Source organism: Mangifera indica, chromosome 8, assembly GCF_011075055.1.
Source record: "Mangifera indica cultivar Alphonso chromosome 8, CATAS_Mindica_2.1, whole genome shotgun sequence".
Lineage (NCBI taxonomy): Eukaryota > Viridiplantae > Streptophyta > Magnoliopsida > Sapindales > Anacardiaceae > Mangifera > Mangifera indica.
In genome coordinates this window covers 11,518,979-11,541,322 of record NC_058144.1, presented here as the reverse complement: position 1 = coordinate 11,541,322, position 22,344 = coordinate 11,518,979, and the positions used below count along the sequence as shown (strand labels likewise).

The window sequence follows — 22,344 nt, the reverse complement described above, 5'->3', positions numbered from 1 at the left end:
AAAGTAGTAAACTCCTCTTGCATAACTTTAAACCAACCAAAATTAGTCAATGCATCAACAATTTTTTTGGGTTAAACATCCTGATTTTATGATAGAAACATTAAGTATCTTAGGATAAGGTTATGGTAGATTACATGTTTTGGATCTTCTGAGCATTGGATGCATGGACTCATGGGATAAAGGACGCACATCATTATAAACGATATCTTTTCCCAATATACTAAGTACATAACGAAAAACATATTTCTCTAAATGATAATTGAACTTGTGCTTATTATAAGGTCTTAAAATAGGAAAACAGGTACATCCAAATGGTTTAAGAAATGTGTCGTCAAGTAATCTTGAAAACAACACCTAGAATGCCTTTGCTAATTATTGAAGGCTATTGATGAATAATTTAAGTCTTCAGATAAAGTCTTTACTAACACTCTTATGATAAAGTTATCATCAATGAAGTATATTAATGTTAGAGGTGTGCTTGAGCGCATTATGCAAATAAAAGACAGTGGCTCAACTTAAGTCTCTTAAGATTAAATTGTCCAAATCTTTTCTTATGTATTTTATACAAAATTCACTTCCACTACAATATAGACCTTTCAAAAATCTCTCATAACATATATAAGGAAATGGGCCATTAATGAGCTTCAAATTATATGTGTACAAAATGAAGGAAGGTTGTTAATGGAAATGGGTAAAAGTACACATATGGTAATATAAGGAAAGAAAATGAAGAAATAAGATAAACATAAAGGAACCGATAAATATCCATTCAAACTGTATAACGAGTCTAAGTGCATTTCTTTTTGTAAAAAGAAAGGACACAAAGAATGACTATTATAATTTTATGGCTTAGCTTGAAAAGAAAGTTAATCCAATGTTATTTATATATTATGAATCTAATATGGTTTATGTTTGTTGTAATACTTAGTGGATTGATTTTAGTTCTATAATTCATGCTTCAAACATTTTTTAAGGTTTTCTAAACCAAAGGAAACCAATGGCCTCGTGAACAATGCACCTATCTAGGAAATAATATGTGTTCACATATGGAAGCGGTTAGAAAATGCAAATTACATTTATATACTGGTTTTGTATTAGATTTGCAATGAACAGTTTATATTACAAACTTCTTCTAGAAACTTGATTTTAGTGTCAAGATTTGTATCTATAAGATATTCTTTTATGTTTTATGAAACGACAATTACTTTATTTTATAAACTTGCAGTTATTGGAAATGATATGTTGTTTGATGGTTTATTTTGAATTCACTTACAAAATAATGTTTTATTTAAGGCCAAAGGACATATTACCCCCCAAAGTATGTTTTTTTTTTAAGTTTCCCTTTTTTAACTTTGAAAATCTCAAATACTTACCTATGACTAGTTAAAATTAATGATTGTAAAGGCAAAATTATCATTTTATCTATAATATTAAAAATAAACTAAAATATAATCTCATTTTCCTTTTCTAAACTTTAAAAACTAAAAGTTTTCCTCTAATCAAAGTTTTAGAAAATGATAGTTTTCTCCTAGGGTTTAGTTTCCAGATCTCTGATGTCAAATTCGATGTCATTGCTAGCAGTCTCTCCCTCCCAAAGCTTCCTCTCCCTCCAACAGTCTCTCTCTACCCATTTGGATATCTGATCGACGTCAAATAAGGCTTGGAAGACAAAAAGCTTCATTGAGGAAGACGAAACTCTTCGTCTTCCCAAATGAAGACAAAGCTGTTGTCTTCCCAAAAAAAGATGTCTGGGAAGACGAAGAGCTTCGTCTTCCCCGATGAAGCTCTTCATCTTTCAAGTCTTATTCGATATCGATTGAGAGTCCAAATGGATGGAAAAAGACCGTTGAAGGGAAAGGAAGCATCGGGAGGGAGAGGTTGTTGGTAATGGAGTCAGAGATGGTGTTAGAGATTCAGAAACTAAACTCTAAGAGGAAACTATCTTTTTTTTAAACTTAGGTTGGGGGGAAACTATTAGTTTCTAAAGTTTAGGGGGGAAAAAAATAAAATTTTAAGGGGTTGGAGTTTTGTTAATTTTAACTGCTCATGGGTGGGTATTTAGGATTTTCAAAGTTAAATGGGAGAAATTTGGGAAAACAGCATACCTTGGGTGGGCAATAGTCCTTTGGCCTTTATTTAATTTAATGCATGTTGAAAATAATGTTGGTATTAAAATAAGTGTTATGAATGAAAATTTTTCTATATTATAGTATAAGAGATTAGGACATATCTATAAAGAGAATAAAATGTTAGTGAATAATGGATCAGATACTTAATACTCTAAATTTTACTAACTTTGATATTTGTATTGATTGCATAAAGGGAAAATTGACCAACAAGTCAAAGAAATGTGCCAAGAGAAGTTCATACATATTGAAAATTATACATACAAATATTTATTGTTTGGATACGGATCCTTATGGTCAAGTATACTTCATTTCATTTATTGATGACTGTTCATGATTTATTTATCACTGCATACTTCATAATAAGAACAAAACATTAGGATGAATATTATGGTAGAGAAACAATGCAGAAAGCAAATTAAGATCATGAGATCAGATGAATGTTGAGAATATTATGATAGATATACTTACGATGAACAAACACCTATTTATAAGATTTCTTGAAGATAATGAGATTGTTGCTCAAAACATTATGTTTGGTTTTCCAAACTAAAATGGTGTAACTAGAAAAAAGAAATAAACTTTATTGGACAAGGTAGGAAGTATGCCTAGCAGCTTCAAACTTGCTAAATCATTGTTGATTGAAGCTCTCAAAACGACAGTGCATTGAGTTTCAACCAAGAGTCTTTTTAAAACACCATTTGAGTTATTTAAAAGTTTAAGTGTATCTTTTTAATATAGGATAGTTTTGCACTTTGCACTTTTACAAAAATGTTTCATATTAAAAAGATACACTCTAATAACTCCCTTCACTCGCTACAAATTAAAACTCTAGTATCAAATTAATCATACTTAAGTTTTCAATTATCCCACATACGTGAGATTGATCTTAAAAACTTAATTCATTTCTTATAAATAAATCTAATTTCTTCATTTTTCATTATACTACAACTTCTTTTAATATTTTTGCAATTTTAATTATTTTAATTAATTTGTTATTATTTTTAATGAAGCATATTGAATCGGCCCACGGGCCTTATCCTAAAGCCCCAACACAACCAGCATAGCCCATGCAGGCCGTGCCAAAAATAAGGAGCCCTGCAACCCAACCTTTTTTGTCATGTCTAATCATTGCTAATTGATTTCTTGGAGAAAACTTAAGATTGCTTGTCTTACGAAGTCTTGGAGTGTGACATCAATTGTTAAACATTGGAAGACAAAAAAAAAATTGTCAATAATATTATAGATTGATTATTGGATAATTACAAGTTATTAGCAACTAAAAGTACAATTATTAGACATGAAAGATTTATCAATTTGATGTGAAGTCAATCTTTCTTAATGGATAAATTGAAGAAGATATATATGTAGAACAACCTCAAGGGTTCATGATTTCAAGAAAGAAAGATAAAGTACTTAAATTGAAAAAAACATTATATACCATGAAGTAAGCTCTGAAAGTCTAGTATAGTAGGATTGATGAACACTTCACCAATCAAGGATTCAAGAGGAGTAAAAGTGAACTGACTCTTTACATCAAGTTTCATATGACGATGTTCTCACTGTCTCTCTTTATATGGATGATCTTATCTATACAAGCAACAATGAGAATATATTGAAAAAGTATAAAGAAGATATGATGTGAGCATTTGAGATGACAGATTTAAACTTGATGCATTGTTTTCTTGGCATTGAAATTATCCAAGAAGAGTTTGGAAAATTCATCTCACAATAGAAGTATACTAAGAATCTACTCAAAAGATTCAAGACAAACGAGTGTAAGCCAATAACAACTATGTTGGTTACTAATAAGAAATTCAAAAAAGAAGACAGTTTTGAGAGATTAGATGTTTCACCCTACAAAAGTCTTAATAGGTGCCTACTCTACCTAACTGCCACTCGACCAAATATTATATATGTTATAAGTCTATTGTCAAGATTCATGCAGAATCCCAATCAAAGTCACTACGAAATTGCAAAAATGAGTTTTTGATACTTGTAAGGTACAAAAGACTATAACATTTGCTCAATTTTGCAAGTAACTTAAAGCTAATTGGCAACACTAATAATGATTAGGTAAGATCAACAGATGACAAGTAAAATACTTTCGATTATGCATTTGCTTTGGGATCAAGAATATTCTCATAGGTGTCTAAGAAACAAGAATGTGTAACACAATGATTCGTAGAAGCAAAATATGTAGCCACCGCAAATACAACGAATCAAGTGATTTGGTTTTGAAGGATACTCGAAGAGAGGGAAAAAGTTTGACAAGCAGTAAATATTTTATGTGATAGTAAATCAACAACTACAATGGAGCATAATAGCTTGATTACTCAAATGGAGCATGAGAGCTTGATTACTCCTTAAAGTACTCACAAATTTATAAGAGAAATTTTGATGATGGATTAATTTACAAATGAAACATGCAAGCTTACTTATATTGATGTTGGGCGGTTGAGACGATAGATTTGAACTTGATGCATTATTTTCTTGGCATTGAAATTATCCAAGAATATTTGGAATATTCATCTCACAAAAGGAGTATACTGAGAATCTACTCAGAAGATTCAAGATGAACAAGTACAAGCTAGTAGCAACTTCACTGGTTACTATTGAGAAATTCATAAAAGATATCTAGTTCTTCGAAAGCTAAACAAAAAACCTTGGAGGGTGATCGAATAAAGGATTCAAAGGCTCTATTCATTCTACAACAAGCGTTATTGAAGATATATTCCCTAGAATCAGCGAAGCTTTAAGTGCTAAAGAAGCTTGGGATATCACATAGGAAGATTTTTATGGTAGTGAAAAGGTACGCTCTTTTAAATTACAAACTCTTAGACGAGATTTTAAAAATATTATGATGAATGAGACTACAAATATTTACTATTCTATATTGAAAAAATTAGTGAATCAATTGAGAGTCAATGGAAAAAATATTTCTAATAGAAAAATTGTAGAGAAAATTTTGATTAGTGTCACTAAAAAATATGATTCTATCGCGACTATAATTAAAAAGTTAAAAAATATATATAAATTATTAGTGACAAAATTAATGAATTTATAAGAGGTTTATAAAAAAAGAATAAATCATAGAAATGAGGGTTCATAAGAGAGTGTTTTTCAGTCCAAGTGTAGTAAACACTCTCAAAAGTTGAAACCTAGGTGGAAGAAAAATGAAAATTCTTTAAGAACAGAGAGTTCTAGAAATATAGATAATAAAAAATATTCATCTTGTGAAATTTGTAAAAGAACAAGTCATCTAGAGAAAGATTTTGGTTTTGTGGGAAGCTGAAGTCTTGAATTACCAAAAATTTGTGCATGAAGAAAAATATTGTCGCTTCAAAGTAAAGCATCAAACAAATTACTCTTAAAAAAATGAAGTAGGTGGAGTATTTTTTTATGTTGGTCCATCAGTATCCAAAGCAAAGAAAGATAAATGGTCATTAACAATGGTTGCAACAATCACATGACTGGTGATGGAAGTAAACACAAAGGTCAGTGTCTACCTAATTATTATATATATCTAAAGAATAAGTTAATTAACAAGTTTTGTTCACATACAATTAAAACAAATGATACTCTTTAGTTTGAGCTTTGAACTATTTTGCTGATGCTTCATCACTCAAAGTCTCAATTGTTTAAGATTGTTCTTTTACAAATTCCATGAGATGATTTTTTTTCTATTATTTGTATTTCTAAAACTCTCTCTTCTTAAAGAATTTTCATTTTTCATCTACCTAGGTTTCAACTTTTGAGGGTGTATACTGAACTTGGACTAAAAAGCACTCTCTAATGAACCCTTGTTTCTACAATTTATTCTTTTTTCATAAGCCTCTAATGAACCCATTAATTATGTCATCGATAATTTAGATATATCTTTTGACTCTTCAATTACAATCACTATAAAATCATATTTTTTAGTGATACTAATCAAAATTTTATCTACTATTTTTCTATCAGAAATATTATTTATAGACTCTCAATTGATTCATTAATTCTTTCAATCTAAAATAGTAAACATTTGTAGTCTCAGACTCATTTGTCATAATATTTTCAAAATCTCTTTTCAAAGTTTGTAATTTGAAAGAGCATATTTATTCTCTACCATGAAACTCTTCTTGCAAGATATCCTAAGTTTTTTTAGCTCTTGAAGTTTTACTGATTTTGGGGAATATATCATTTGATAGTGTTTGTTACAGAATGAATTGAACCCTCAAATCCTTCATTTGATTATCCTCTAATGCCTTTTGTTCAGTTTTTAGAGAACTAGATATCTCTTCCGGAAGACTGAACCCAAACTTGACTATATCCCATAAATTCTAGGATTAAAAAAAGCTCATCATCTTAATGCACCAATAATCATATTTGTCACCAGTGACTATTGGCACCAGGACTGGACAGATGAATAACTTATCTCAACCATTATAATAGATACCTAAGAGTGACCAAACTTGGAAAAATAATAACTATCGGTGTGATTTAAACATACTAGGAAAGTTCTCAGGAAAGACTGGTGGGGACAAAGACTTCTTAAAAACCAACATCTTTAGACAGAACTCCTAGATATATATATATATATATATATATATATATATATATATATATAATCACATAAATAAGCACTCACTATCTTAAATCGGGCTGTTAGGAAAATAAATAAAATAAAATTTTTAACTAGAAAGTTTATAGAAATAGAAATTACTATTAACTCAAATGAAGCACCAAAGCTTGATTACTTCTTAAAGCACTAACAAATTTATAAGAGAAATTTTGATGATGGAATGATCTAGAAATGAAACATGCAAGCGTATTTATATTGATGCTGGGCGGTTGCAAACAATTAAAGAAGTAATTCTCCTTAATTTGCAACTCTATCGGCTCATTTTTTTGGCTATGTCTTCACTTGACATGTGGCCATAAATTGTACATTAGTGGCATATGTGCCCTTAATTTGCATCAAATTTTGACAGATAAATAATTTATTGACTTTGTAGCGTGGACTAGGAGACGCTTTTCGCTGCAGCACATGCCCTTACAAGGACTTCCACCGTTACCTTTCAAATTGGGGCGAAAGGTACAAAATAATATTATATGCAGTGTTTTTTCCTACCTCTCGCTCTCTTTAATAAATCAGAAACGTATATTTTTATGCAGGTAGGATTGCCTCCAAACTTTCTCGCGATAGACAATAATTTGAACAAAAATTTGGACACACCAAATGTTTCTGGTTTCTGGATACTTTTCAATAGTCCTACCTGTAATTTAAACTGCAGAAAAAGAGTATGCCACAATGTGGGATTCCAGAGATGGTTTTGTCCAGTCTTCACCTTAGATTTGTCCACTAGAAAGAAAGGCTTTGTTGTTTGATGAAAGATTCGATCATCATACATATTGGTAAAGGAGCAAATGTACAACAAAGAGCACCAAAAGATTAGGTTTATATGCTTTAATGCGACTTGCTTATAAAGTTGAAGTTGTTTTAACTTTCACTTTATAACGTTCCAAGTCTTTTAGAGATTCTTAATTACTAAGTATACCTGTCTCTTAATAAGTGAGTTCAACAATATGGGAATTTTGAATACCTTTCTTGTAATTTGGTTATTGTTATGAGCCGTTGGAGGATTTGATACATGTTAGAAACGTTTTGTTGACTTAGATTTTGGTTCAAGTTCAAAAAGGAATTGATTAATTTGAGTTTGACTATAAAAATTATATTTAAACTTTGAATTTATAATTATAACTATAAATAAGTATATGAATTACCCTTTATAATTTTAAGGATATATATATATTTATATAAATTAAATTTTTTAAGGATTTAATAATATCTTACTTGAATCAATCATTAGTTCACAAGTGTGCTAAATTGATTATTCTCGAATTCGAACTCAACTCAATATGAACCAATCATGAGTTCACAAGTTTGCTAAATTTCAAATTTTTAAAGATTAACAACAGCCAACGGGCTGAGGATTTATGTGCTAGTTGATAAATTTATAGGGGAAGAAAAAGTTAAAATATGTTAATGTCGTGATGATGAGCATCAAACAAATGGGGCATATTTCCATATTCACAAGAATTTGTCGTTAAGCTAGTCTCCACTCGTGACGAGGAGCCCACAAAAACTCCATCCAAAAACATCATTTAAGCCGTGAAAAGGAAACAAAGTGTGAGGTGGCCTGGGATTGATGATGATGCATGGATCATGGATCCACATTCATTAATCATCTGCTCAATTATTAGTATTCTTTACTACATCAAAAATCATTTTCAATTTACACCTTACAAGCTAAGTAATAAATATCCAAACCAATCACACACCGTCCATCACACACAACTCAACCTCAACGGAAGGTCGAATGGACGTGATGCATTACATCAGCATCTATGGTCATAGCCTTTAAAATACAGTTTTTCTTTTATGACTTCCGGTGGACCTACTACATAAATATCATATTTTTCGGTGGGTCCAACGAATGTAAATTCCACTTAATCATGAAACAAGTAGTGCGCTATGATGACACCTGTCACAATGTCGTCGCATGTGATTATCATAATAAAATTACAATGATCTGATCATCAACTGTCAAAAGTCAAAAACAATGAGAATCCGAGGTGAAAATTTCTACCGTGACCGTCACATTTACGTCATCACTTTGTCTTTAGTACTCTGTTCACTTGTAACACGCGTACAAACCTATTTGAGAAAGCTATGTATATAATCCTTATGAAATTATGAAATTACTTATAAGAAACCTTATTCTATTTGTGTTTAATATTATTACTTGTTAATCAATCAGTTAGAAGAATCTGGACGTTGAAAGTTTCCCATCACCAGTTACTGTAGAGTTTTTATATTCCAAAACCTAAAACTTTTGACTTCTAATAATAATTATTATAGATATTAACACTAATACAAAAACAAAATAATAATTAATGGCTGACAAAACAATGAATTCAATTTAATTTGATTTAAAAAATGATTTTTTTTATTAACAAACATTAAAGAGAAGAATACCAAATGAAAAATGTAAAATAACTTAATTATCTTAAATTAAAATGCAATACTATAAATTACACGTGTAAATAGATAATGGAGGCATCACCGAACCAACATATGTTTGACCGTTAGAGTAGTCACAGAAGAGTGTTTTAAGAGTTGTTAATGCGCTCTGTTCCACCACGACATCTTTCCAGCTGTCTTCCGAACAGAAGGTTGCAGTACGAAACGGCCCAGACAGTTAAACGGCGGTCTTTCAACATAAAATTAAAATTATCGACAAATTCTATTTTTTTTTTCTTTTTCCCTTTACATAAGATTTACACAATAAAAACAGTAAAAAAAGCGTCATAAATCGAGCGAAATGTTTCATAAGTCATAAAAAACGACTTTGTATTATTTCACACGTGGGAAAGTTGTAAGAAGATTATCTCGCTTGCGAGAGTGATGAGACGGAGCTGCAGCAGAGTAGAGAGAGATTATGAAACGGGAAATGTGAATTAAAAATCGGCGATTTTTCTGTGGGGGCGATATTTTGGGGCGTGCTTTTCTATCTTTTGTAAGTTTCTGAGACTTCCAATCGCCAAAAAATCGCCTCTCCGCAGCTCAACAAATCGGTTGACATCTTCCATTTGACTGGAATCTACAATCGGAAAACAGATTAAAAAATTAGCGAAAGCAATAAACATGCTTCCAGAAAGCAAAACAACAACTTGTATTGAAGCTACATTATCTTTATACCTATACGCGTTGAGGGCCGCTTGAATCCGTTAAACTGAGCCAAATCTGAAACCACAATACATAAAATAATCAAACTGTTAGAGACAAACAAAACCTGAGGCTAAATGAACGGAAGCCATGGATTGAGAAAACAAGCAAAAATTACCTGATTGAGAAGGCGAGTGTGAGGAGAGATAAAGGACAAGAAAGCAAAAGAGAGTGAGAAGAGGAATGACGTGAACGAGATTTTCGGATTTAAACTGAGAAGACAATGAGGCAGGTGGCGGCGAGATAGAGAAGCGGCGAGGCTTCGTCGTCTTGCTTTGATCATCGTCGGACAGTGAAGAAGAAGATGAAGAAACGAGTTCAGTTAGACGAGAATCTTCTTTAGAAAGTTCGCCACCATGGATGTGGAGCTTGGAGACCGGCGAGCCTAGAGATTGTCTATGCATGGGTGAGAAAGAGAAATTGCTGCCGCTGAGTTGTGCTCTGAGTTGTTGAGGAAAGAAATGTTCAGTTTGGCTTTTTTTTTTATGGCTGGTGTTGGGGTACCGTCCGTTAACTTACAGGCAACATAACATTTTACTTTGGCCAAAGGACTTGTTCCCATCCAAAGTATTTTGTTTTATCATACTTTTATCCCTTAATTTTAAAAATTTTAAATATTTACTCATAGACAGTTAAAGTTAACAAAACTCTAACTCTTTAAAATTAAATCTATTTTTTTCCCTAAATATTAAAAACTAAAAGTTTTTCCCCTAAAATAAGTTTTAAAAAATGACATTTTTCCCGTAGAGTTTAGTTTTCAATCCCCATCACGATTGCCAACAATGAAGAGTCTTCGATCCATCACCATGGTTTAGTGGTCTCTCTCCCTTCCTCTAGAAATCTGACTTATGAAGATTTTGTTTGGGAAGACAATCATCTTCTTATATGAGGTTTTCATTGATTAGAGTTCCAAAGAAAAGGAAATAGACCATCGGAGCATAGTGATACGTCAGGGACTCTTTATCTCTAATGATGATGGTGGAGATTGAAAACTAAACCCCTAGGAGAAAAAGTCATTTTTAAAACTTGACCTAAAATAAAATTTTTAGTTTTTAGGGTTTACGGAGACAGGGAGGAAAAAGATTAAATTTTAGTTTATTTTTAATATTATAGATATAATGACGATTTTGTCTTTAAAACTAATCTCATGAATAAGTATTTGAGATTTTCAAAATTATAGGTGGAAATTTAGAAAAACAACCTATTTTGGGTGGGAATAAGTCCTTTGGCCTTTTTCTTTTTTCATACATCATATACGTATTCTAGGGTTTTTTAATGTTAAGGCCAAAAGACTTATTCTCACCCAAAGTTTGGTGAAATCTCAAATTCTTATTCATTAACTTTAAAAAACCTAAATATTCATATTTTTTTTAAAAATCACTAATAGAGTTAAGAGTAAAAATGTGATTTAGTCAAAAATATTTAAAAAACTAAAAATTTATATATTTTCTCCTTTAATTTTAAAATCTAGTAATTTCTCTTACCAAAAATTTGAAAAGTGACAATTTTTCTCTTAAGGTTTGCATTTTTTTTAGTTTCTTCTTCAACGATCAGAGTCGATCTTCCCACCCATCTTTTGTTAGCGGTCGAAGAAGAAGGAAAGGAGATTAACTTTTTTCTTCGTCTAATGCTCGAAGGGCAACCGATCTCAATCACGAGTAAAAGATCTATCATGCGATTCATCTCCCATCTTCCATCAAACAATGCTTAATTCATTTTCGCTTCATGGTGGTTAGACAATGACAAGATGATGCTTGGAACATTTCGTTGCTTTGTTGCGATTCGTCTCTCAATGTCATCCAAGCATCTCTCGTTGTCATCCTTCCTTCTTCTTCGACCACCAACATAAAATGGGTGGGAAGGTCACTCCGATTGCTGAAAGAAGAAACTAGAAAAAAATGTAAACTCTAGGGGGGTAAATAGTCACTTTTTAAACTTTGTGTAGGGAGAAATTATTAAATTTTTTAAACTAAAAAAGGAAAATATAATAAATTTTTAGTTTTTAAAATATTTTTAGTTAAATAATATTTTTATCTATAACTTTAACAGTGATTTTTATTAAAATAATAGATATTTAGATTTTTAAAAGTTAACCACTTAAAGTTTGTAATTTCACAAAACCTTGGGTGGGAATAAGACTTTTGGCCTAGCGTTAATGATAATTCGGTTAATGGAATAAAAAAAAGTGGGTTGGTCCCGCCTGCTGGAGGAGCTTTATGGCTTTTGCTGAGACTAAGTCGGGCCCGTGAAAGACAAAATACAAAATTAGTCTATATTTTGTTGTTAATTTATGAGGAATTTAAAATGCTATGATGGTTTGATTGATTAAGATACATAGTAGAAGCATTAATGTAGCGATGCTTGTAGAGAGAGGTTGGATGGCAGGTCAATTCTCTTAAATTTCTACCAATCTAAAAGGAAAATGTTTCTATGTTTAAATTATATTCATCTTAAAAAATTATCCAAAAAAGAAATTAGTTAATCATGAAAACCTTTTGGCGTGCGTGCCAACGCCAACTTTTTTTACAATACCCTTAAAAATAGTGGAAATTGCATGGAAAACCCTAGAATTTCGGTATAAAATCTTTTTATCTTTTCAAAGGAATATTTGCAAAAACCTCCGTACAATTAGTTACAATGAAAGCGTGATTTATATAAGGTTTTACAATTATTAGAAATTATAAAACAAAAGCAATATTATATGTATTTATATCGAATATATTATTTTACATATATTTATATATTATTATATAATTAAATATTATTTTATTTTTAATTTAAAATCACCTAATCATATGATGTTAAATATAAATATGTATATATTTATGTATCAAAAATGAATATACATAGTTTTATTGATAAAACAATATACTAATATTTTCATAATCGGATCATATATTAATTCGATAGAGAGAATGGTCTAGTTCAACTGATGATTGGATCGATTAACCAATAGTTGAACCGGTAAACTATTTAAAAATAATATTCAAAATAATTTTATATAATTTATTATTAAATATATAATCTGAAATATTTTAGTATTAAATACACTTAATTTGATGTTATATATGTTTAAAATTAATAGATAAGGTATTAGATTCAATTAGTACCAAATTTTTTATTAAAAAATTATCTTTTATATTGATTGGGCCAAACCCTGTTTTTTGTCTAATTTAACTGAGCAATTTGAATGATTCGATATAATCTAAAGTGATTTAACTTTAAAAATAGTTTTTAAGCGAATTAAAACTATTTTGGTTAACAAATCTTAGTTCAACTAATCAGACTAAATGCTCTGATTTGATTTTCAAAACCATGCAATATATGTTAATAATGAATATTATTTTATATATTGATAATAATATCATTATATATCATATTCATTATTAATATATAATTTTACTCTATTAGAAGTAGCGTTGATAATTTTTAACATGATCTATTAACTCGATACGATAAGATATGAAAAAATCAGTTAGAGTTAAGTTTTTCTGACATAAAATTTATTTCGGATCAACCTAACACAACTCAAAATTAAATTGAATAATGTTAGGGTTAAAAAAAAGTAACCTAACATGATATGAATTGACTTGAATGTTTTAGAAAAATGATACTTTAATAGAATTTATTAGAAATAAATTATGAGCAATATTATATAGATACACTTTTGGTACACAATTTGAGTACACAAATGTTGTCTCATCATGTTATCAAATGTTATTTTATCTTTAATTTAAAATCATCTAATCACATAATGACATATTATCTGTATATCCAAATTATGTACCAAAAGTGTACACGCATAGTTTTTTTGATAAATTATAGAAATGTTGAAAGATGATATCAACAATAATTAAAATATTTATAAATTGTATATAATTGTAATTACTCATATTATTTTTTATTTTTATTTAAATATTTTATTTTATTGTTAAGTAATAAAAATATGATTTGATTAGTTAAATTATTGACATATTTTAAAAGTCTTAGTATGTAATTTTTAGATTATTTGTAAACAAGATAAAATATTGTATTGTATGTTTTATTAATAATAGGTTGGGTAATTTAATAAATAAATTAAAATGATAAAAAATTTTAAAGAGTGAAAAAAATAAATAATTTTAATTTAAATCAGATCGACTTAGGTTAATTCGAATATTAAAAAGTTTAATTTAGAATAAAAAATTTTAATTTAAATCAAATTAAAATTAAAGATCTTTGATAAAAAATTTGAATCGATAAAATACAAATACGGTTTGAAAACATGCACGGGTAGGTCTAATTAAAAATGTGGTTTTGGCACACGTTGAGTTACTTTTTAATCAATAAAGGTAATTAATTGAGGGATCATTGAGTTTTAATTTTTTTAAGGGTATTTCGGACCTTTTGAAATTCTTTTTTCATTCCCAATCTCCAAGGGATGTACAAGGCTAGGTCCAAACTCTGCGGCTTTGCAGTTTGCAAGGTCAAATTCGGCTTTCGATGTTGTCCCAAGGCATAAATCAACTTAAAGCAATGCCTTTAAGGTCAAATCTAGCGTCAAGTGACTGCTACAATACAAGGCCTCGTTCGACTTTATTGACATTGCCAGGCTGCTTGTGGCCTCTAAAAATGCGGTAGGGAGACTCTCATAGCTGCTTTGAAGCACCTTTAACAGTGCCACAAGCGACGCCATGGATCGTTGGCAACAGTAAGGCCAACTGCGTTTGTGAGGGAAAGATTAAATGTTTAGGGTTTTCACAGGTAAAAAAGTCTTTTTTCAATCTTAATAATGTTAATCCAAATGCGTATCAAAAATCAAATTTTTTAATCATATTTTAAAAAATAATATAATAAAAAATTTTAATTAACACTACAACATTTAAAAAAAAATTATAAACATTCCTAAAAATTTAAAACTTCTTTATACACCCATATTATATTTTATTTTCTCTAAAACATGTATTGATCTATATCGGTAATGTATATCATATTATAGAATATATATCATATTATGTTAATTTGATACATATTATCTTCTATTTATATTTTATTATATCATATCATATTGTAAGATATAGATACCCATAATCTTAATAGAAAGTTTGTAATAATTTTGTATAAGTGCTTTTTCAATCTAATCTATCGACAGAACAATTATTTGCCACCCAAGGTTTACTATAATGACCTTTCACACCTTCAAGTTTAAAAAGTTAGTTTGCCACCAATCATCAAATTTTGTTAGTAAAATTTGTTAACTTACAGGTCACAATTGTTGAAAATATAAAAATATTCTTCATTATTTCTTTGATGTGTTTATTGAAGTTGAATAAAAACTTGAGAAATTCATTAAATTACCCAAAAATTAGGGGTGGAAAATGAAATTGCCCAACTTTTTGAATTTTAAACAAAAATGCCTTATTTTACTGTGAAGACGAAAATAACCTTTATGTCAAAATCGAAGAAAACGATGAATTTTCTTTCTCAACCACACGAAAACACGTCCCTTGTGTGCCGATTATGCAAACTCTCTTCGACAATTTTCTCAAGAAAATTTGGCAGCATTTCTTAGGATGAAAATAGATAAAAAAGTTAGTAAAATAATCCTTATTAAGTTTTTATATATTTGAATGAAAGATTTTGTGGATTGGATACGGTATTTGGGTGTTTACAGTTAAAGTTTCAAATTGAAAGATTTGATGAAATTGTTTAATTTGTTGTTGATTTTGATCAATTTTTTTAAGGCTTTTGTATTATATTACTTATAGAGTTGATTGTGGATGAAATGATATTTAAAAAATGAAGTTTACGAGGTGAAATCTCACCACACGAGATCGACAGTCACCACATAAATGTTTTGCTAACCACACGAGTTCATGTGGTGAGATTTCATGGAGACAAGGAGGTTTTGTATATTTTTCAAATTTTTTGGACCACACGAATTCGTGTGGCTGGGGGCCAAAATGCTAGTTTTTAAATAATGAATAGTGTAGTGGGCCAGATTTCTAATTTTGAAAAATTCGTTAACACGCGAATTTGTGTGGTTGACACGTGAATTTGCATGGTGGGGTGCAAAATGCTTTTTTTCAAAGTTTTCCACCACATGAATTCGCATGGTGAGTTTTGGTAGGGCAAAATGAATTTTTTTCAAAATTATGGGCTTTTTTTATATTTTTCATATGAGAGGCAAATTGAAATTTTTGCATTTTAAAGTTTTTTTATGTGTAAAATTCGAATTTGATATCTGTTTTTTTTTAATAATACATCTATGCTCAGAATTAAATCATTTATAATATAAAATTGATATTGTTGTAATTTAATTTTTTTACAAGAAGCTCGACAAAAGAGAAAAATGGATGAGGGAAAGGATTAAATGAGATTCTTTATTGAAAAATACTTCAAAGCTCAAGTTATTACCCGTGGATATAGAGATGTGGGAGTCGTGATTAAGAAAATATTAACAGAGCGACAGTTACAAATGTTTTGGCGTACCTATTTTGGACACTTCCTCGACCTTAAGAATAGCCAATTTAGTGGAGTGTTAATACACTCCTTCATCCTAAGAGTAGTAAATAAGGCAAACTCGAGCAATGAGTTATGGTTTTGAATTAATGAAATTGACGTGAGATTTCAGTCCTTATGAGTTTGCCATTATGTGAGACTTTTGATTTAGTCATATATTGGATATTGACATGTATATTTCATCGAAGGCCACAAATCGGATCTAAGATACATATTTTCACGAGCGTAAGTTAGTTACATATGTCAATTTGAGTTATGTTTTCTAGCAAAGGCCTTGGGGGAACGACAACACTAATGTAGTATAATCACAACTTTTATATTAAAAATAAATAAGTACAATTATAAGTGCAGTTATCTTCTATCTTTCTTTTTACTTCTTAAACTTGATAGTACAGAATTAGGTATCGAAATAAGATTCTTGCAGTTCTATCTTATATGTCCAGGTTTATAACATCTGTTATAAATAAGTTGTTTAAAAACTTATCCTTGTGAAGGACATCTATTTTTATTTGTTGGATGTTCCGTATAATGACGATGGATGAATGGTGGATGGATAATGTTTGCCTCCTTTGCACGAATCCAATCTGATTGGTCTCTTAATGGATTAATGGCTTCCATGTAAATTGTATGGTAAAAAACAGTACTGTAGTATAGATGCACCCATTGAACACATGTGGTAAGCTTCATATATCTGCAATAACAATGACATGAATGTAAGGAATTTGTGATAGTTGAAATTTTGTATATGTACATATCGGCTCCACAAGGTTGACCACACCATCATATTGGCCACTACAAAGAACCTCGTACCGTTCTGATATAATAAGACGCACCTCTAAGTTTGAAGACTTTTGTATATGTTTGACAATTTTTTCCTCTGGCCAAGTGTTATTAGACTAGTGCAAACATCTATAAATCATATAAATACAAACATATATAGTAAGTAATTAAGTATAAGTATACATAAACACATTTATAACATGTTATAATTTGAATATATACTTACTTGCATGATTTCTCCTTTTATAAAACTATTATTGTAATGTACCTTTAATGAACTTGATAAGTATAATAATGGGTAAACCTCAAGCATGTCTGATAAGTGTATTAAATGACTTAGCGATATTGGTAGTCATTATATTGTGCTTATGCCCTAAAAAATATGCCCTTGCCTATCAATCGAAACCTACCTCACATAGGTACACTATTGCATTAGGGCGTATATGAGACAATGACTTCATTATCTCTTGAAATTCATACTTCGTGTATGTCTTAGCTATTTTCCAATACATTTACGTGACTTTTTCATTTTTATTATACTTAGATCACATGTTACAATAGAGGTGATGACGACAATAGCTATGGTGCACACCTGGGAATATTTTAGCTATTACAGATAATATACTGACATGTCGATCTGAAGTCATTGTTAATGAGATATCTCACCCAAATAATTCTTTAATTTTGTTAAAAACCAACATCATGTGTCATGATTTTCCTTAGGACTGATGTCAAAACCAATAGGTATATCTAATTATTACTATCTAATGCAATAATAATAAATAATTAACCCAGATATTTACCCTTTAAGAAGGCAGCGTCAATATAAACAACTAATCGAATATCTTGTTGGAATGCACGAATACTACAACCTAATGTCATGTAAAAGTATTTAAATTGTTCATGCTCATCTGTTAATGTATGTATCACAATTCCCAGATTATAATATAGTAAATTGTAATAATACTCTAGCAACAAAATAAACAACTCTTCTAGTATGCCCCTCAATGATTGAAGTGCCCACCATGTTTGTGCATATGATATATCAATTTTATATCGATCTGTTATATCCATAATGATCTCCTTTGGTCAATAAACCCAATCAATCAATATAAATCTCGTCCCCAAAATTTGCCCTAAAGCTCGGGCACCCACTTGCCTATGATAAGATAATATTTTATCTCTAAAACATGTGTGTTGGCTATCCATATGACGTAATTCAAAACTATTATTTCCCCCCACCTTAATTGCCCGTGCACGCCACTTACATTGTTCATTACAAACATTTGACCTCTCATTTGAGTGTGTTTGACTTGTGCACTTTAAACTGATATCTTCTCTCAAGAGCATCTCAAGTTATTATATCAATGATATGTTTTTTACTTGAAAATAATATATCAATTTTTGGCGAATCACTATCTCTTTGTGCTCTTGGGTTTCTGGATATAGATGATTAGTCAAAAAAAGGTGGTACCAATAAAATGCATCAATACGAATATTTTCACCATCAGGATTTGTTTACGAGAAACTACTTGTACATCTAATATCTTCATTAACGTGTGTCTTTTCTTAGAACTCTAGTGCCTCAATGAGAATATCATCATAACCTTCCCATCAAAATTCACTCCAATCTGGAAATTTTTCTTTGTTACCACGAACAAATTCATCTGCATTATATAATATATCAACATGAACATCATTTAAGTATACAAAGTCTTCTTCAGAAAATTCTTGTTTTGAATTGATCTTGATATTTTGAATTTCTTTTAAACTAATCTCCTGATCTTCTGAAAAACTACTTGACTCACCACCTTGTAAATCTTCATCTGTTTGTTGAACCTTATAATTATTATCATTAACTATAGTTGTTACAAAAACTGGAACATATTTTTTAAAGAGGTTAAACAAACCATTAAAAACCTCAACATCTTCATCATTTAAAATTTTAATAGGGATAACATCGTCAAGATGTCTTAGTTTCATGTTTATCTGAATGTTAAATATCCTTCAATCTATATTACATTTTTCGCTCACCATTTGAATTAATCCCTCAAATGTTGTGTGTTATAAAATTTTAATCAATTTCTTATTACCTCCAATATATTTTATTACATTATCAACCTTTTCTATCTATTTTCCCCTATCTAATTGAAACATATCTAGCAATTTAGATTAATCATATAATAAAATATATAATTAATATAAATATCATGATCAAAAATACTATTTACAGATTTGTGTTACATTATTTTATTATTAAGTTTGAATTTCGTGATTTTATTTTTGTTATACAATTACACCTATTCTATAATTATATTACATATTGTGACTATTAATATACTTTGATTAATGTGATACTAATTTTTGAAAATATCACTTTATCCTATATTATAAAATATCATTTTATCTTCAAATATTATCAAATATATCTCTAACACTTTTTATCGTAAAATATCATTTTATCTCCAAGTATTATCTACTACCTCTAACACTTTTTATCGTAAAATATCATTTCACCCCTTACTACAATAATAATTACAAAATACCTCTATAATTTGTATTAATTTAATTGTTACACACAACTCTAATTTATTAGATAAAACACTACATATAATTGCATTATCAATAAAATAATAACAATTGAAGTTATAGTATGTATAAATATCTTAATATCATGAACTTTTTTTTTATCGGTTAAAATCCTGATCACAAACTTCTTTTCTCTCTCTAGAAATCTCTCTTAGATAATGAGTAAAATTATATATGTTAATAGATAAAGGAAAATATATGATTTATATAAAATAAAAGAAGGGTAGTTTTGGTATTTTATTGAATATTTAGGATATTTTTGTTTAAACCCCAAAATTAAGGGTAAATTTTTTTATTGCCCATGAAAAAAGGGTAATTTAATTAATTTCCCTAAAACTTTGTCCCTTAAACATTTGATAAATATTTTTTTACCTTTGTTTTATACAAATTTTAAGGTTAATAACTATAAAAATAAAAAATAAAAGCCGACAACAGTGAAACTAACCACATGTGATCTTGACCATCTCATGCATAGGATAGTGCAATCAAGTTGGAATTGCACCTAGAATGATGAGATCGAGCCAATTTGCACATATTCTAATGCAATTCAATTTAGACAAATTGTACCATATAGCTGTAATTTCGACTATGTTGCATCATCCCAAGTGTGTTGTAATAGAGATCGCACTTGACATTACTATTTGGGCTACGTGGAATAGTGATGGTTAGGATTTTGATTTTTTTTTTAAATTCAATTAAAGATGATGTGGTCTAAGTGATGAATTTATAAGTTGGTGACGCAAATAAATTTGTTTGTATTTTGGGGCTATAAATGACATTAACCTTATATTATGTGTTATGAAAATGGATGAAAATACCCTATTATTAAAACTAAAGACTGAACTTTAATGAGTAGGTGAAATTTTTAAGTTTTTAAACTTGAAAGGTGGAAAATGTTATTACAACAATCCTTAGTGGAGAATAATTGTTCTTCCTTAATCAAGCCTTTTTGAACAAATTAACACTCTTAAACCATTCATTATGTTACACATACAAAGTAATCATGTTGGTGAAATAACAAATTACTGTTTTATCCTTTTTAATATAATAACGAAAATGTCTCACTAGTTAATACAAGTTTCAATTATCAATATGTCTTTAATTTTATTAAAATTATAAAAATATCTTTATCAAAAATAAAAATTTAATTGGTCAATTTATCTTCAATAATTATGATTATAATTTGTTCCTTTCTCTTTCAAAAAATAAATTTTCATTTTTTATTTTTTACCCTCTCGTCATCTTTGAGTCTTCACTACCAACCACTAACCATCCTTTTTCTACTTTATTCATCTTTATTAACAATATCGCTATCAATTATCATTTTTCTCCTTCCAACATTTCGCCACCAATTGTCAATCATTTTCTTTTTCTCCGTTCATCTTCACCAATAACATTATTGTCAACCATCATTTTTATCCTTTTATCATTTTCACTGCCAACTGCTGATTATTCTCTTTCTTTTAATCCATCTTTACCAATAACATTGTCGTTGACCATTCTTTTTTTCCTTCCATCATCTTTACCACTAATATGTTAACCATTTTATTTTTTCTCTTATTATCATCACCAATAACACAACTAACAACTATAATTTTCTTTCAGTCATTTTCACCACTAATATAGTCCGATCTATTATTAATATATTATCTACTTTGAACATACAGTCTATCATGATTTTATTTTTTAGTATTGTAATATAAAACATGTCTTGACAGTTTAAAGAGTTTATAACTGTTTAACTAGTCTAAACTTAACATCTCTAAGTAGTGCAAAATATGCACACAATCCTATCATCTCTCATATATTTTATCAATATGGGATTTATCTAAAGATATCACAGAAAACCTCTCAATAAATTTAGATTTATATTTAATTGAATTAACATGAAATTGGTGGAAGAAAGAAGTCATTTGAAAGAAATAAGTAGGAGAAAAAAAAGAAGGAGATAAATTGACATTTATTGAAAAGAAATAATTGGGAGAAAAAAAATGTAATTAGAAAATGAGTGGAAGAAAGGAGAGAAAGAGATATATTAATATTTATTGAAAAGAAATGAGTGGGTAAAAGAAGATGAAAAAATGAGAGTGATGAGAAATAAGTGTGAGAAATAAGAGGAGGAAAATTGACATTTATTTTTAAAAAATAGTGAAAGAAAAGAAAAAAACAATAATAAAAAAGAGGAAATTAAAAAGAATAAATGTAAAAATAGTATGGATAAGGCTAGATTCGAGCCGAGTCAGCTCGAGCTCGAGCTCGGCTTGGCTCGGTTCGAGCCCGAAATGAGTCGGGCTCTGCTCGGCTCGATCGAGCTCGAGCTGGCTCGGTAATTTTTTTTTAATTTTTTATACAAAATGACATCATTTTGATCTCTATATATATATATATATATATATATATATATATATATATATATATATATAATGGTACCGTTTTAATATAAAAAATGAGTCGAATCGAGCCATAAACAAGTCGAATCGAACTCGAACTGAACTCAAATTGGCTATAAAAAACCGAGCCAAACTGAACTCAGCTCGGCTCGAATCTAACCCTATGGATTGAAAAAAAGTAAACATA

The 22,344-nt window shown here is 29.4% G+C and overlaps 1 protein-coding gene across 1 annotated transcript; it reads right to left on the bottom strand.

The window, feature by feature from the left end:
- Positions 1-9,151: 9,151 nt before the first annotated feature.
- Positions 9,152-10,399, bottom strand: LOC123223095. Its single transcript, XM_044646164.1, has 3 exons — positions 10,016-10,399; positions 9,871-9,915; positions 9,152-9,772 (listed from the first exon to the last, which is right to left on the bottom strand). Exons 1-3 carry the CDS (start codon positions 10,299-10,301, stop codon positions 9,630-9,632), a joined length of 474 nt encoding a protein of 157 aa, XP_044502099.1. The 5' UTR covers positions 10,302-10,399; the 3' UTR covers positions 9,152-9,629.
- Positions 10,400-22,344: the final 11,945 nt, after the last annotated feature.